The 14,166-nt window shown below is 26.7% G+C and overlaps 8 protein-coding genes across 8 annotated transcripts; 4 read left to right on the top strand and 4 right to left on the bottom strand.

Moving 5' to 3' along the window:
- Nucleotides 1–174: 174 nt before the first annotated feature.
- On the bottom strand, nt 175–1,488 carry EHI_023130 (uncharacterized protein; the record flags this gene model as incomplete). Its single annotated transcript, XM_650567.2, has 1 exon — nt 175–1,488. The coding sequence occupies one exon, from the start codon at nt 1,486–1,488 to the stop codon at nt 175–177; it is 1,314 nt and encodes a 437-aa protein (XP_655659.2).
- Nucleotides 1,489–2,613: 1,125 nt separating this feature from the next.
- Nucleotides 2,614–4,217, bottom strand: EHI_023120 (protein kinase domain containing protein; the record flags this gene model as incomplete). The annotated part of the gene is made up of 2 exons (XM_650568.1): nt 2,614–3,903; nt 3,960–4,217. 2 exons carry the CDS (start codon nt 4,215–4,217, stop codon nt 2,614–2,616), a joined length of 1,548 nt encoding a protein of 515 aa, XP_655660.1.
- A 675-nt stretch (nt 4,218–4,892) lies between these two features.
- On the top strand, nt 4,893–6,017 carry EHI_023110 (NADP-dependent alcohol dehydrogenase; the record flags this gene model as incomplete). The annotated part of the gene is made up of 1 exon (XM_648415.2): nt 4,893–6,017. The coding sequence occupies one exon, from the start codon at nt 4,893–4,895 to the stop codon at nt 5,991–5,993; it is 1,101 nt and encodes a 366-aa protein (XP_653507.1). The 3' UTR covers nt 5,994–6,017.
- A 55-nt stretch (nt 6,018–6,072) lies between these two features.
- Nucleotides 6,073–6,945, bottom strand: EHI_023100 (uncharacterized protein; the record flags this gene model as incomplete). Its single annotated transcript, XM_648384.2, has 1 exon — nt 6,073–6,945. One exon carries the CDS (start codon nt 6,943–6,945, stop codon nt 6,073–6,075), a length of 873 nt encoding a protein of 290 aa, XP_653476.2.
- Nucleotides 6,946–8,573: 1,628 nt separating this feature from the next.
- On the top strand, nt 8,574–10,103 carry EHI_023090 (recQ family DNA helicase; the record flags this gene model as incomplete). The annotated part of the gene is made up of 1 exon (XM_648413.1): nt 8,574–10,103. The coding sequence occupies one exon, from the start codon at nt 8,574–8,576 to the stop codon at nt 10,101–10,103; it is 1,530 nt and encodes a 509-aa protein (XP_653505.1).
- A 956-nt stretch (nt 10,104–11,059) lies between these two features.
- EHI_023080 (WD domain containing protein) lies at nt 11,060–12,337 on the bottom strand (the record flags this gene model as incomplete). Its single annotated transcript, XM_649057.2, has 1 exon — nt 11,060–12,337. One exon carries the CDS (start codon nt 12,335–12,337, stop codon nt 11,060–11,062), a length of 1,278 nt encoding a protein of 425 aa, XP_654149.2.
- A 110-nt stretch (nt 12,338–12,447) lies between these two features.
- Nucleotides 12,448–13,128, top strand: EHI_023070 (uncharacterized protein). The gene has a single exon (XM_648411.2). The coding sequence runs from the start codon at nt 12,456–12,458 to the stop codon at nt 13,104–13,106; it is 651 nt and encodes a 216-aa protein (XP_653503.1). The 5' UTR covers nt 12,448–12,455; the 3' UTR covers nt 13,107–13,128.
- Nucleotides 13,129–13,191: 63 nt separating this feature from the next.
- Nucleotides 13,192–13,930, top strand: EHI_023060 (thioredoxin, putative; the record flags this gene model as incomplete). Its single annotated transcript, XM_648410.2, has 1 exon — nt 13,192–13,930. The coding sequence occupies one exon, from the start codon at nt 13,192–13,194 to the stop codon at nt 13,924–13,926; it is 735 nt and encodes a 244-aa protein (XP_653502.1). The 3' UTR covers nt 13,927–13,930.
- Between the last annotated feature and the right edge of the window lie 236 nt (nt 13,931–14,166).

The raw sequence follows: 14,166 nt of genomic DNA, 5'->3' as shown, positions 1-14,166 counted from the left end.
TTTCTTATTGACAGTTCCCGACATGTTTTTTTTTGATTTAATAAGTATATTCGTTCTATTTTTTATTATTTTCTGTGGTCTAAAAATACGAAAAAATTATAATTAATTGAATAATATTTCTATAAATACTTAATTGAATATTCGCTATATATAACATTAATAATATCAAAACATTCAATTACCTGGACCAAGGACTCGTTTTCTGAAATTACTTAAATCCTTTTCCCATTCTGTTGGAATGTCCATTTCCCCTTGGAAATCTCTAACCTTTGTTAATGTAATTAACCTCCTTCCCCAAGAATGACACAATACTTGAAGACTATTTGCAGCTAACTCTAAACAACCCATTACTTCATTAGGAAAATCTTTTCCACGATCTTCTGGAAAGATAGAAGGGAACCAAAAAACTAATCTTCCACCAACAACTAAGTTTTGTGCAGCAAATAAGAAGAGGTCATGAAGTATTTGATCTATTCCATATTGAATTCTTTGAGGAATATGAGGATGATAATCTTCTCCCCAAATGACTGGCTTAGGAACCATATCAGGTTTTCTTTTTCCAACCTTTTTTGCACCTTCTCTTATGCCATATGGTGGATCAGTAACGATACAATCGAACATTGGACGAACTTGTAATGAAGATAATGCAAAGTCATTAGTAACTAATCCTAAGAAATGGTCACGAAGATTATAATAATCAATATTTGTAGTAATATCTTTTAGTGGCTTTCCAGTATTTTTGGTATAATATGCTTTTGATCTCATAGCAACATTACTAATATCCATTCCAAGAACATATGATCCAAAATGAGCAGAAGTAACCAATGTAGATCCAGTTCCAGTGAATGGGTCACACATAACAGTTCCAGGTCTACAACAACCCATATTAGACATAATAACACATAACTCAGGATCCATAGAAGTAGTTCCAATATATGGTCTAACCTTTAAACTAAAATGATTAACCAATTTTCTATTACCTTTACATAAAGAATAACCAAAATAAATGTTTTTAGGTTGTTCTGTAGCTTTTTTAAGATGACCAATATTTTCCATAATAGCAATACTTAATTCTGGTTTTTTTAAATTAACACTACCAAGATAATCGTACAATTTAAAATCTTTAAATTTGTCAAATCTTTCAATTTGTTCTGGTTGTTTATAATTTCTTCCAAAACATGTTACTTTTAATCTAAATGTTTTTCCTTTATGAATAGGAATTAATTCATCAGCTTTTGAATATACAATAGGAACTAATTCCTCATATGTTTTTGCTTCTCCCCAAATTTCATATACAGTTTTAATTAGTACTGACCTCGAACATATTTTTTTAATATCATCAAGACTTTCAAATGTCGCATACATATAAACGTTGTCAAGAGTCTTTGGATCATACTCACATTTTACTTGAAATAATCGAAGTAAACTATTAAATTCTCCAAACCTAAAATCAGGATGACTTTCATAAAATCGTATTAACACTTTCATAAACAAATGACTCAACAACTTATAGTTCCTTGTTATTAAAACAAGGGTTTTTTCTTCCTTCAAAATTTCATTTATGAATTGTTCGTCTCGTTTTATTATTCTTTTATAACTATTTTTACTATTCATTTTACTATTTATATCCTACTCAAATCTATTCATTCTTTCTCTTTAAATACTTCTTCTGTTTTATCTTATTTACAAACTTTGTTTACCATTAAATGGTTGTTATTTTGTTTAACAATTTAGACTCTTTTATGCCATTAATTAAAATATCAATTATTATAGAAATATGATTATATTCTTTAGATATTATCAGAAAATTTTCATTGAACTATCTATCTAAGAATCATCATATGTATTTTTTGAAAAGAATACATTATATCCATATAGTTATATCAATAAAAAAAGTATATCCTGAATTTGATTTCTAAATCTTTTATTTTTACAAACTTAGTTTGTAAATTTCTTTGTTAAATTTAGAATCTTATCTTGATTTTTTGTTTCATTTTTATTATTCTAAAATAATGAGTAATTTGATTATGCATTGAAACACTAACTATCTCAAAACAATTTCTTTTTCTTTTGTTCAATAACAACTTTAAATTTGACTCTCTAACATTCTTAAATTAATATTATATTCTTCAAAAATAAATCAATGAATTTGTTTGTAAGTTTTTTCATAGTTTTATCTATACATTAAATTAAAAGAGTCAAATATTAATATACAAATTTATCTTTTTATCAATGAATAATTCAAAAAAAGTACTTGTCTGATGAAAATAATCCAAAATCATAATTTTGAAATTCTAATTTTAATTAACTATTTTTTATTAAATAATTTTAATTAAAATTCTATTACAAGAAATTCAATTTTATTCAGTGAAAATTTTGATACAATAATAAACTACTGACTTATCTAATTCTTTTGTGTAAGAAAGTTTTTTTATTTTTTATTTTTGAGTTTATAATAACCAAAGACTTTAAATCTTATAAACAATAAACCTCAAGACTACTGATTAAAAATATTCTCAATATCAATAAGGTACTGAGTATTTAGAATCACTTTTAATTTAATTTCTTTTTTATATCAACAACATATTAAACAAATATAAAACTAATAATGAATTAAATGTGGTTCATGTATGGATGTTTATAGAAATCTTCCCAAGATATTCGTTTATCTTCATCATAACACATTAATTTTTTCACTAAGTCAATAAGTTCAGTATATCGAGTATCTTCTCTAAATCGAAGAGGAAATTCTACCTCTTTTCTTTCTTTCATTTGACTATAAAATTCTTTTTTTGTTGTAGAAAATGGATATTGACATGTTGTAAGTCGATATAGACATACTCCAATTGAGTATAAATCTGTTTTAGATGTATAAGGTTGTTTTCTAATAATTTGTGGTGAAGTAAATAATGGAGTACCTTTAAAAGTAGCCATTACATCAGCAATAGCACGACCAAATCCAAAATCAGCAATTTTGACAATAGGATAAGGTTCATGTTTAACTAATAAGAAGTTTTCTAATTTAATATCACGATGAATAAATCCTTTTTCAAAATGAAGATAATGTTGAGACGCTGCTATTTGTTTAAATAAATTACTAACTAAATCAAGTGGGAGATAGTCATGATGTTGTGCTGCATACTCACTTAAAAAAGTATCTAAATCTCCTCCATCACACAATTCCATCACTAAAAATGCCCTTGGAAAATCTAATTTTAAATTTGGTGCATTAAGTCTAAAAGCAAATGAGTCTTGTGAAACAGTATAACTGAGAAATTTAACAATATTTGGATGATTACATAATCTCATAATAATCGCCTCTCTTTGAAGTGTTGAAACATTCTCTTTTCCACTTTCTTTAATTGCTACTATTTTTCCATCAGCATCATGAGCTTTCATAACAATACCATATGAACCATTTCCTAGTATTGATTCTGCCGTATATTTTGATAATAAACAAACTGGTCCATTAACAAAATCAATACATTCTTTTGAAAATGGAAGTTGACTAATTTCAGTACTACTTTTATTTTCTTTGAATGACTCAATAAAATCATTTGACAATGGTAATTGAATCAATGGTGAAATAATTGTTGCAATGCTTTCTTTATAATTTGGTATTAAATCTTCATCTCCATTAGAAAGATATAATACACCTAAAATAAATGCTAATGGTGATAATACTACTCTTGGAAATGGACATGCTGGGTCTCTTTTTATTCTTAATGTCCTTTCATCAACTACACATGGAATTTTAATATCATCCAAATCTTTAACAATTTTGAGAAAATCAAATGCCATAAATTTCATTTCATCTGGTTTTAATTCTTGTTTGTTAATATAATCAGAAACAGTTAATGGTGATATTGGTTCAAGAATAATCCAAAGACATTGTCGTTGATTCTATATAAAAATAAGTGTTATCTGTACTTTTATTCTTTCTTTTAAGAAGAACAAACATTTTCACAAAAGAAGGCTTTTTCTATTCTTAATATTCCTGTTTTTGATCTTAATGACTTGGATAATAGAAATGGAACTAATGAAGACAATTGCTCATATTCATTGTCTATCTCTACTTCAATAAATAATCTCTCAGTTTTCATTTTAGTTAATACTCGATGGCACTTTATCATGAAATCTTCATCTTCATAAAATGCATTTTCAACGAAATCAAAAAAATTGGAAAGTTCATAGTGAGGAAGAAGTTCACTATTCATTCCTTCTCACTTTGTTCTCTTTTAAGTTTTTCTTTTCTTCTTTTTTGTGTGATGAATAAATAACAATAATTCCTTAAATTAAAATTCCTTATTGTGTTATTTCCACTATTTCATCAACCTGTAGTATTAAATGAGTATAATCTAAGACATTAAACCACACCCAATAAACGATAATAAACAAATATATTGTAAATATTATTAAACGTTTATAAAACATAAATATGAGAGTATTATAATAATACTATTCTATAGTATAGAATAGTTAAAAAAATAAAGAGTTAATGTTCTGTTCATCAGTAGCATGAAAGGGGTTTTGATGATTTGATGAACACTTTAAGAAAGGTAATTAACAAGATAGAATAGAATAAGAAATGAAAAGAAGATAAGAAATGATTTCCATAAACTTAGAAAGAATAAAAATAACACATTTACTGAGATTATAGAGATTAAAAATAAATACAAATATCCCGATGTGGCTCAACAGAAATTTTAATGTATTTACACTTTATTTCAAATTCTTGAAAAATCCATAAGGTATTTATGGAAAGAACATCAAAAAAAGGAAGAAAGAAAAGAAGAAAGAAGAAAAGAAATAAAAAGAATAAAGAATGATTATCGTACGATAAAAAGTATATTTAAGGAGGAAAGAGAAAACAAAAATATATACAATACAAGATGGAAGGAAAAACCACAATGAAAGGACTTGCTATGCTTGGAATTGGAAGAATTGGATGGATTGAAAAGAAAATCCCAGAATGTGGACCACTTGATGCATTAGTTAGACCATTAGCACTTGCACCATGTACATCAGATACACATACCGTTTGGGCAGGAGCTATTGGAGATAGACATGATATGATTCTTGGACATGAAGCGGTTGGACAAATTGTTAAAGTTGGATCATTAGTTAAGAGATTAAAAGTTGGAGATAAAGTTATTGTACCAGCTATTACACCAGATTGGGGAGAAGAAGAATCGCAAAGAGGATATCCAATGCATTCAGGAGGAATGCTTGGAGGATGGAAATTCTCAAATTTCAAGGATGGAGTTTTTTCAGAAGTTTTCCATGTTAATGAAGCAGATGCCAATCTTGCACTTCTTCCAAGAGATATTAAACCAGAAGATGCAGTTATGTTATCAGATATGGTAACTACTGGATTCCATGGAGCAGAATTAGCTAATATTAAACTTGGAGATACTGTTTGTGTTATTGGTATTGGACCAGTTGGATTAATGTCAGTTGCAGGAGCAAACCATCTTGGAGCAGGAAGAATCTTTGCAGTAGGATCAAGAAAACATTGTTGTGATATTGCATTGGAATATGGAGCAACAGATATTATTAATTATAAAAATGGAGATATTGTAGAACAAATTCTTAAAGCTACAGACGGCAAAGGAGTTGATAAAGTCGTTATTGCAGGAGGTGATGTTCATACATTTGCACAAGCAGTCAAAATGATTAAACCAGGATCAGATATTGGAAATGTTAATTATCTTGGAGAAGGAGATAATATTGATATTCCAAGAAGTGAATGGGGAGTTGGAATGGGTCATAAACACATTCATGGAGGTTTAACCCCAGGTGGAAGAGTCAGAATGGAAAAATTAGCATCACTTATTTCAACTGGTAAATTAGATACTTCTAAACTTATTACACATAGATTTGAAGGATTAGAAAAAGTTGAAGATGCATTAATGTTAATGAAGAATAAACCAGCAGACCTTATCAAACCAGTTGTCAGAATTCATTATGATGATGAAGATACTCTTCATTAAATTCATTAATTCAAAGTATTAAACATATTTTTATTTTGTTTTAATTTTTTTTTTAAATTAATAAACAAAAATGAATTTTTTAATGTAAGATTTTTATTAATAAATATAATAAGCAACAGACAATACAAATGGTAATAAGAATGATCATTCCATAAATGACTTTTTTCTTATCTATGGATTTTTGTTTAATACTGTTATATTCTTCAGTCTCTTCAAATTGAGAGTCTCCAATCATCTTCCCAATTAATTTCATCCACTCTTCATATTTATTTTTGTATTCCTTCATTGTTGTTTGTTCTATCCTGTTCTTCCAAATAGTACTTTTCATGAATTTAACATTGAGTTTGACAACAATATCACAATATTCTCCTTCATCTTTCATTTTCATCAAACTTTCAATTTTAAAATAACTAGAATATGGAATGTCAAATACACTCACTACCATTGCTATCATAATCCCATTTTCATTCATTCTCATTTCCCATTTCTCTTCTATTCTTGTTTCCATCCCAATAACACTTGAAACTCCTTTGTATGATAAATAAAGTATTTTTCCTCCATTAGCTTCATTTTGCCATCCTTCAGTTTTAACTTCCTTTTGTCCAATGTTGTCAAATAGTTGTTTGACAGTTTCATTATTGCTGAACACTAACATAAATAAATCATTCGCACTTTTATGAAAACGATGTATTGTCACAACATGTTTTGGTTCTTCTTTTAAAATCCCCTCGTCATTACTATTTTTGTCAATTGTCTCATTTTTTTGTCTCTTTGTTATTTGTTTGAGTTTCTCCGAGAAAATAATGCTTCGTCTCCAACTTTCCATTAATGAATCAAACAATTCATTCACTTTTGAACTACAATAAATTAAAATAAACATCCCATTCTTTGTTCTAATTTCAATGCATTTTCCATTAATCTTATTGATATCACTCATTTCATTCCATGCCATTATAACATGCTTCTTTTTGATGATTTTTAGATAACTGAAACATAAGTGATGTGTTCCAACATATAATCTTCCAGCTCCAAACACTGAGTTGAGAGAACATTTAAATTCATGACTAAATTGTTCAGAAACTTTAAATTTTCTATTAATCTTATTAATTTTCTTATCGTTTAAGTATTTCACATCTTCTGATATGGTTGGTACCTTCATACTATGCGTTTAGTTTCTTTTTTACATTCTTCATTTTTATCCTTTTGTTCTTTTGACTATTCTTCTTATTTTTAAAATCATCACTCATAGTGAATAACAATATCAACTACTATTACAGTTGTGTCATTGACAATAATATTTTGTTGTTATACACTTATTTTATTCATTGACAATACTAAGATTGTCAAGAAACATTTTATGATAGATATTAGTTACAAAGATTGAATCAACATGAAACATAGAGAATCGTTAGTAGATGAAAAACAAAAGAAAAGACAATAAGAATATTTTATTACTCTCAAAAATTAATAATAAAATAGTAATATTCTGTTCAAGAACTTTGGTATAAATACCATCCTTTCTGTTATCATTGAAAAACTGAAATAAAAATTAGTATTTTTTATAAAAGAATTAACAAACAATGAATAGCTTCAAGAAAAGTAATACAAAAAAAAACAATACTCCAAAACCATATTATAAAAAATGCAATTTCTCATATACATCTATATTAATGCATTGAAAGTCATATTAAACAAAAGATGTAATAGTTGTTTAATTACTTTTTTATATTGCATTTTTTAAATTTAATACAATAAAAAGTCTCCATTTAATTATTTATCTATATATTTATTGGAATAAGGTAAATTCTTCATTTTAGGAATTACATCTAAATCAGAGATAAAGTTCATCATAAAAAAAGAATAATAATTTGAATATCATTTATTTTGTTCTTAGTTGTGAACATATTTAAGAGTCTACCAACAAATAAATTTAATGAAATAAAGTATTTAGATTTACCACATAACAAATTTATTTAATCAATGAAAAAAAAACACATAAGAATGATTAAAATTAGACATATCAAATATTAACAAACTATTTTTATATTCAACCCAATATTACTGATACATTCTTTTTAAGAAACAATTTCCATATATAAATTATATAAATGGTGTCAATATAACATATTTAATACATTTGATTATGAATTTTAAATGCCTAATGGAATATCTAATAATGTTTCTTTTAGATAATTATGGAACATTATAAAATTATAACTATGTTAATTAAAAATGTTGTGATTCTTTCAAATTCCTGTATCATAAATAACTAAATTGTGTTTATTCAATCCATTGACTATATTAATACCAATAAACCAGTTATGAGCAATAATAAAAAAATTCATTTTAACATTATTATTTTTCTTAATTGTATTAAATAACTAATAATTCCAGTTACATAAATAAATGTTTTTCAATAAATAATAATGTCATATCTTCTTATATATAATACTTCTTTCTAATATAAAACAGTTTTGAAACATTAAAAATTCAAAAAATTGTTATGCAAAACATAAAGAGATATTGAGGTATTTTTTTAAAAAAAAGGAGTATAAAAAGAAACTGAAAAAGAAGACAGTAATGTTCAAACCATTATTTGCACAAAAGCCTATCACTAAAACAATTTCTATTGAACGGTATGAACAACGAATTGATGAGACATTGCACAAATGCTTTAATATTCAATCTTTTAGACCTCAACAACGAGAAATAATATTATCGACACTACAACATAAAGACACACTTGTCATTATGCCTACTGGTGGTGGTAAGTCATTGTGTTTCCAGTTGCAGCCAGTGTTAACAGAAAGAATTACAATTGTAATATCTCCATTGATAGCGTTAATGCAAAACCAAGTTGATGGATTAAATAAACGAGGAATTACTTCATTTATTCTCAACTCTACACTATCAAAGTCAGAAGCTACAAAAGTATTATCAATTCTTAACTCATCAAATCCTGAATTGTATTTATTGTATGTGACACCTGAACAAATTAAAACTCAGCGATTCCAAAATATTATGAAAAAACTTTACTCAATTAAAAAATTAGGGATGTTTGCTGTTGATGAAGCACATTGTATTTCACAGTGGGGACATGATTTTAGACCATCATATTTAGAACTATCATATTTAAAAAAAACATATCCAGACATCCCAATTATCGCATTAACAGCAACAGCCACATCAAAAGTAAAAGAAGATATAATCAAATCTCTTGAATTAAAAAATCCCCAAATATTTACTTCTTCTTTTGATAGACCGAATATATACTTTAAAGTTATTTATAAAGATTTATATGAAACTCCTATTCAAATTCTAACTCAAATACTACATCAACATGAAAAAGAAGGTGGAATCATTTATTGTTCAACACGAATGGAGTGTGAATTAATTGAAAAATATATTAGCACTAACGGATATCCAGTTGCTAAATATCATGCTGGTATGAAATCAGAAGAACGTGAAACAATTCAAAAAAAATGGGAAAGTGGTGAAGTGAATGTTGTAGTTGCTACAATTGCATTTGGAATGGGAATAGATAGAGGAGATGTGAGATTTGTTATACATTGGAATATTCCTAAAACCATTGAAGGTTTTATGCAAGAAGCTGGAAGAGCAGGAAGAGATGGGAAACCAGCAGAGAGTATAATATTATTTAGTAATGATGACTTTGAACGAGAAGTTGCTCTTAACCAAGAAACAAGTGAAATTATTAGAGAACTATGCGTTGAATGTTCTTGTAGAAGAAAGTGTTTATTAAAATATTTTGGAGAAACTACATTTAAACCTAATAAAAGGTGTTGTGACCTCTGTAATGAAAATACAAGAGTGAAAGATGACCTTGAAAAATTAAGAATGCGTCTAATAAAAAAGAATACAATTAGAGTAAAACACCCAACACCTAAACGGTCTCCTAATGGTAGTCAATGTAGTGGATTTACATTAGCCTCAAAAATTTCTAATCAAAACTCATCGTCTCAATTTACAACAGCGTCTCAGATGCTTGAAGAACAAAAGAAAAAAGAAGACTTAAAACCTAAAAAGAATAAAACAAATGACTCTCATTCAAAGAAGATTACAGACTTCTTTCAAGTAAAGAAGGAATGAAATTAATGTACATCAAAGAAAAAAAAAGAGGTGAAGTTAGTTTTTATTAATAACAAACCATAGTATCTCATCAAAAAGAAAAGTTACTAACTCAAAAGAATATTTTTTTCAGGTTTTATTAAATAAATTATTCCATAAGAATATTTGTCTTTTTTATCTTCTAGCAGAAAAATAAATGTTTTAGTTAATAATTTACCAAACCTTAATTTAATAAAAAATCTAAGAGATTAATAAAACACCACTCTTTTAGTGTAGTTAACTTCTATTTCCAGTCTTTTTAACTTCATCACCAAACAGACAATAATGAATTTATGTTGAAAATTAAATTTTACATCTTAAATGTATGAATAATAAACTTATTATTTAAACAAAAAACGTTTTGTCTACAGAGTGTAGTTATTTAAATTAAACAAATACCTTTAAAGAATAATGAACAGATAATATCTATCAACCAAATATGTTTACCTAGAAAAAAGAATTTAAAAAGTAAAGGTATTTTATTATGTTATTGAATTAAATTAACCTACCTTTCTATTAGAATAAATACTATTAATTTTATTTTTGTACAAACATCCTAAACAAAAAATATGGATATAAACAATTCAACTAAAATAAATAGGCTCAGTAGTATTTAATGAAAAAGATTTTAATAAATACAACAATTCATCATATACTCCATTGCTATTAAGAATGATATCAACTTCTTTTTGTTCTTGTATTGAAGGCATTACATTAGACGGACAGAAAAGCGAAAAGTCATTAAGTAATGAAATAAGTATTTGGTCTTCATTGTTACTGTTCATTTTTCTGGAATATTTTGGTTTAATTTTTTTCAGTAGTTTCGTTGACGTTTGTCACTTTTTAAAGAATAGTCTGACGTCACCATCTTTTCAATAGGTACTTAGCAACCCCAGAAATAAAATTAAAAATCTTTAAAATAAGACTAATCTTATCTCTTATAAAGCGAATAATCCCATTGTATTATCTTCACTTCCTGTAACGATTAATTTTTTGTCCCAATTAACTTCAGCACAAATAATGCCATCTTGGTGCCCACCCATTTCTTTAATACAATTCTTAGTTCTTAAATCCCACAATTTAATTCTTGAATCCATACCAAATGTTGTTAAAACATATTGTCCTTGAAGTGGTGATATTTTGGTTACACTAAAATGATCCTCAGAATGTATAAATTCATGAACAATTTGTCCATTATCCATATCATACATTCTAATTATACCATCTAAACTACCACTAAATGCAAAGTTAGAATGTAATTTATTCATTCCAACAGACTCAACTGAAGTATCTTCATTATCTGATTTTAATGTAGCACAAATTCTTCCTAATTCTTCATTGAATAAATAACAATTACCATCTGCTGCTCCAATTATCCCAATTTTAGATGTTGGAATCATTTCTATTGAAGTAATTTCAACAGACTCAGTTGGTTGACAAATACTCATCTTAATAGATTCTTGTGTTTTTGGTGACCATATTCTTATACTTCCATCTTGATATCCTGCAACAATATGTTTACCATCAGGAGTAACTCTTCCTATTGTAGTAGGTATTCCACTATTTAGTGTTGTAATTAACTTACCACTATCACCATTCCATAACCAAATTGCACCATCTACTGATCCTGCAATAACAACATGTCCCATAGGATGAAATTGAACCCATTCAAATTCATCATATCCATCTAAAGAATGTTTGATATTACCTGTTATATCAATTACACGAACTGTTGCATCATAACTGGCTACTGCAAGAAGAGTACTATCATGACTAAATGCTAATGAACTGACTGTATTTTCATATGTTTTTTTATAAGACATATTGTGTTCAATTGAATAAACTGAATATGAATTATCACAAGACCCTCCAGCAATAAATTTTCCATCATTTGAAATTGCAACACAAATAACTCCATCATTAAAATCAATTTTAACTTTTCTTTGATCAATATCATTTCCATATTTCGTTATAATAGTTTTGACTCTTCTACTAGATTCTTCCATCATTTCTTGTTCATCCAATTGTGCTAACTCTTCTTCATTAAGTTCTTTTGGTTCTTCACTCATATCATTGTTTTCTTCTTCTTCTCCATCTTTTTTATCTACAATAATTCCTTCCTGATTAATATCATCAATAATCTCTTCCTGACTATCACCTTCATTTAATTCATCAAATTCCTCATCCATATTGATATGATTATTGTTGTTTTCCATATGAAAGTTTCTAATGAAACAAAAAGGGTTTTTATCATTTTATTTGTTTTTCTTTTTCATTTTTTTGAAAAAAGCTTAAAAAAAGAACTTAGAAAAAAATAAATTAGATAGAAGAAGAATGTTAATCCTTTTCCTTCTTTGTCTTTCATTTTCTTTTGCAGATGAAACAAATGAACCTGAAATATATTTCAAAATTATTGGTAAAACACCAAAATGTTTCAGTATTGATGAACCTGTTGGAACTCTTGTTCACGCTCATTATAAAATTACTACATTAAATGCAGGAAAATATGGTAAGGTGCATGAAAATATCGATTTACATTATGCTCTTCATTTCCCACAAGAATTACATAGAGAAGATGAAGATGCACAAATTGATGAAGATGGAGTTGTTATGTTCACAACAAAAGAAGTAGGTGAATATCAAATTTGTTTCTATGTATCAAATGCACCACGATATGACATTGAATATAAATTTACATTAAACTTAGAAATTGGAATTGAAGCTATTGATTATGAAAACCTTGCAAAAACAGAACAATTGAATTCTATTGAAATACAATTTACACAACAAATTGATTTAGTTAAAGCTCTTCAAGATGAAATTAAATTCCAACAAGAAAAACATGATGAATTTGAAGCTGTCACTGCCTCAACCATTTTTAGAGTAAAATTATTTGCATTTATTCAAATAATCATCTTTGCTCTTTTAGCATGGTGGCAATATAAAAATCTCAAAAGCTTTTTCAGACATATTAAAGTTGTCTAATTTGAATTATTCTTTTCATTAATTTTATTAAACTTAATTCTTTTTATCTTTTATTTATCATGAAGGATCTTTAAAATTTTAATCAATGTTACTCTTTTTCATTCCTTTTATTTTATTTTTCTCTTTATCATCTGCTTATATCTGGGAATTTGATCCAAATAAACTACAACGCCAATTAACTCAAAACAAAACTGTCTTATTATTACATTATATCCCTTATGGAGAAACATATAAAAATTATAAAAGTACATTTAGTCAACTCGACGAAGCAATACAAAAACAACAAAATAAAAATATTATTGTTGGTCAAATAGACTGTGAAGAATATGAAGACTATTGTGAAAATAATCAAATAACTCATTATCCTTCATTCACTATTCTTCAACCAAATGATCAAACAATTTTTATTAATTCTCTTGAAACAAAAAAAATACAAGAAGCATTACATACAATTGGTATTGAAATTGAAGATATTAAACCAATTCATATCATCACTTTCACTTTTGAAAATTCTACTGAAATAGCAAAAGAACCAACTCTTGTAAAATTCTTTGCTCCATGGTGTGGTCATTGTAATAGCTTAAAACCAATTTGGGAAAATATTTCACGAGAATCTAAACTCAGAATTGGTGAGGTAAATTGTGACAAAGAATCTCGATTATGTTCTATTTATTCAATTTCACACTATCCAACAATTATTTATATCACAAAAGATCAAAATAATAATGAAGTTAGAGAAGTTTATGAAGGAGAAAGAACATTTAAAGACTTAAAAACATTTATTGAACAGAAAAATAATTCAAAGAAACAAGAACTTTAAGTGATTTATTATTTAATACAAAAAAATATAATTTTTTATTATACAAAGAAAAGGGAATAACTAATGTGTCAGTACGTCAAGATATCCTTATAAAATAATTTATTAAAATAAAATTATAAAAGCAATAATTGTATATTATATATATTACAATATCATCTTGGTGTGATTTTGTTATTTATATAATAGTTGAAAATTATTGAGAGTTAGAAATTCAGTAATATTTAGGAGTAATTGATAAAA

The sequence above is a fragment of the Entamoeba histolytica genome, genomic scaffold (assembly GCF_000208925.1).
Source record: "Entamoeba histolytica HM-1:IMSS scf_1104750516639 genomic scaffold, whole genome shotgun sequence".
NCBI classification, from domain to species: domain Eukaryota; phylum Evosea; order Mastigamoebida; family Endamoebidae; genus Entamoeba; species Entamoeba histolytica.
This window is presented reverse-complemented; position numbering and strand designations above follow the sequence as displayed.

Bases quoted from the DNA above. Each gene is read 5' to 3' on its own strand.
- EHI_023070 (XM_648411.2), top strand. From the start codon at position 12,456: ATGTTAATCCTTTTCCTTCTTTGTCTTTCATTTTCTTTTGCAGATGAA.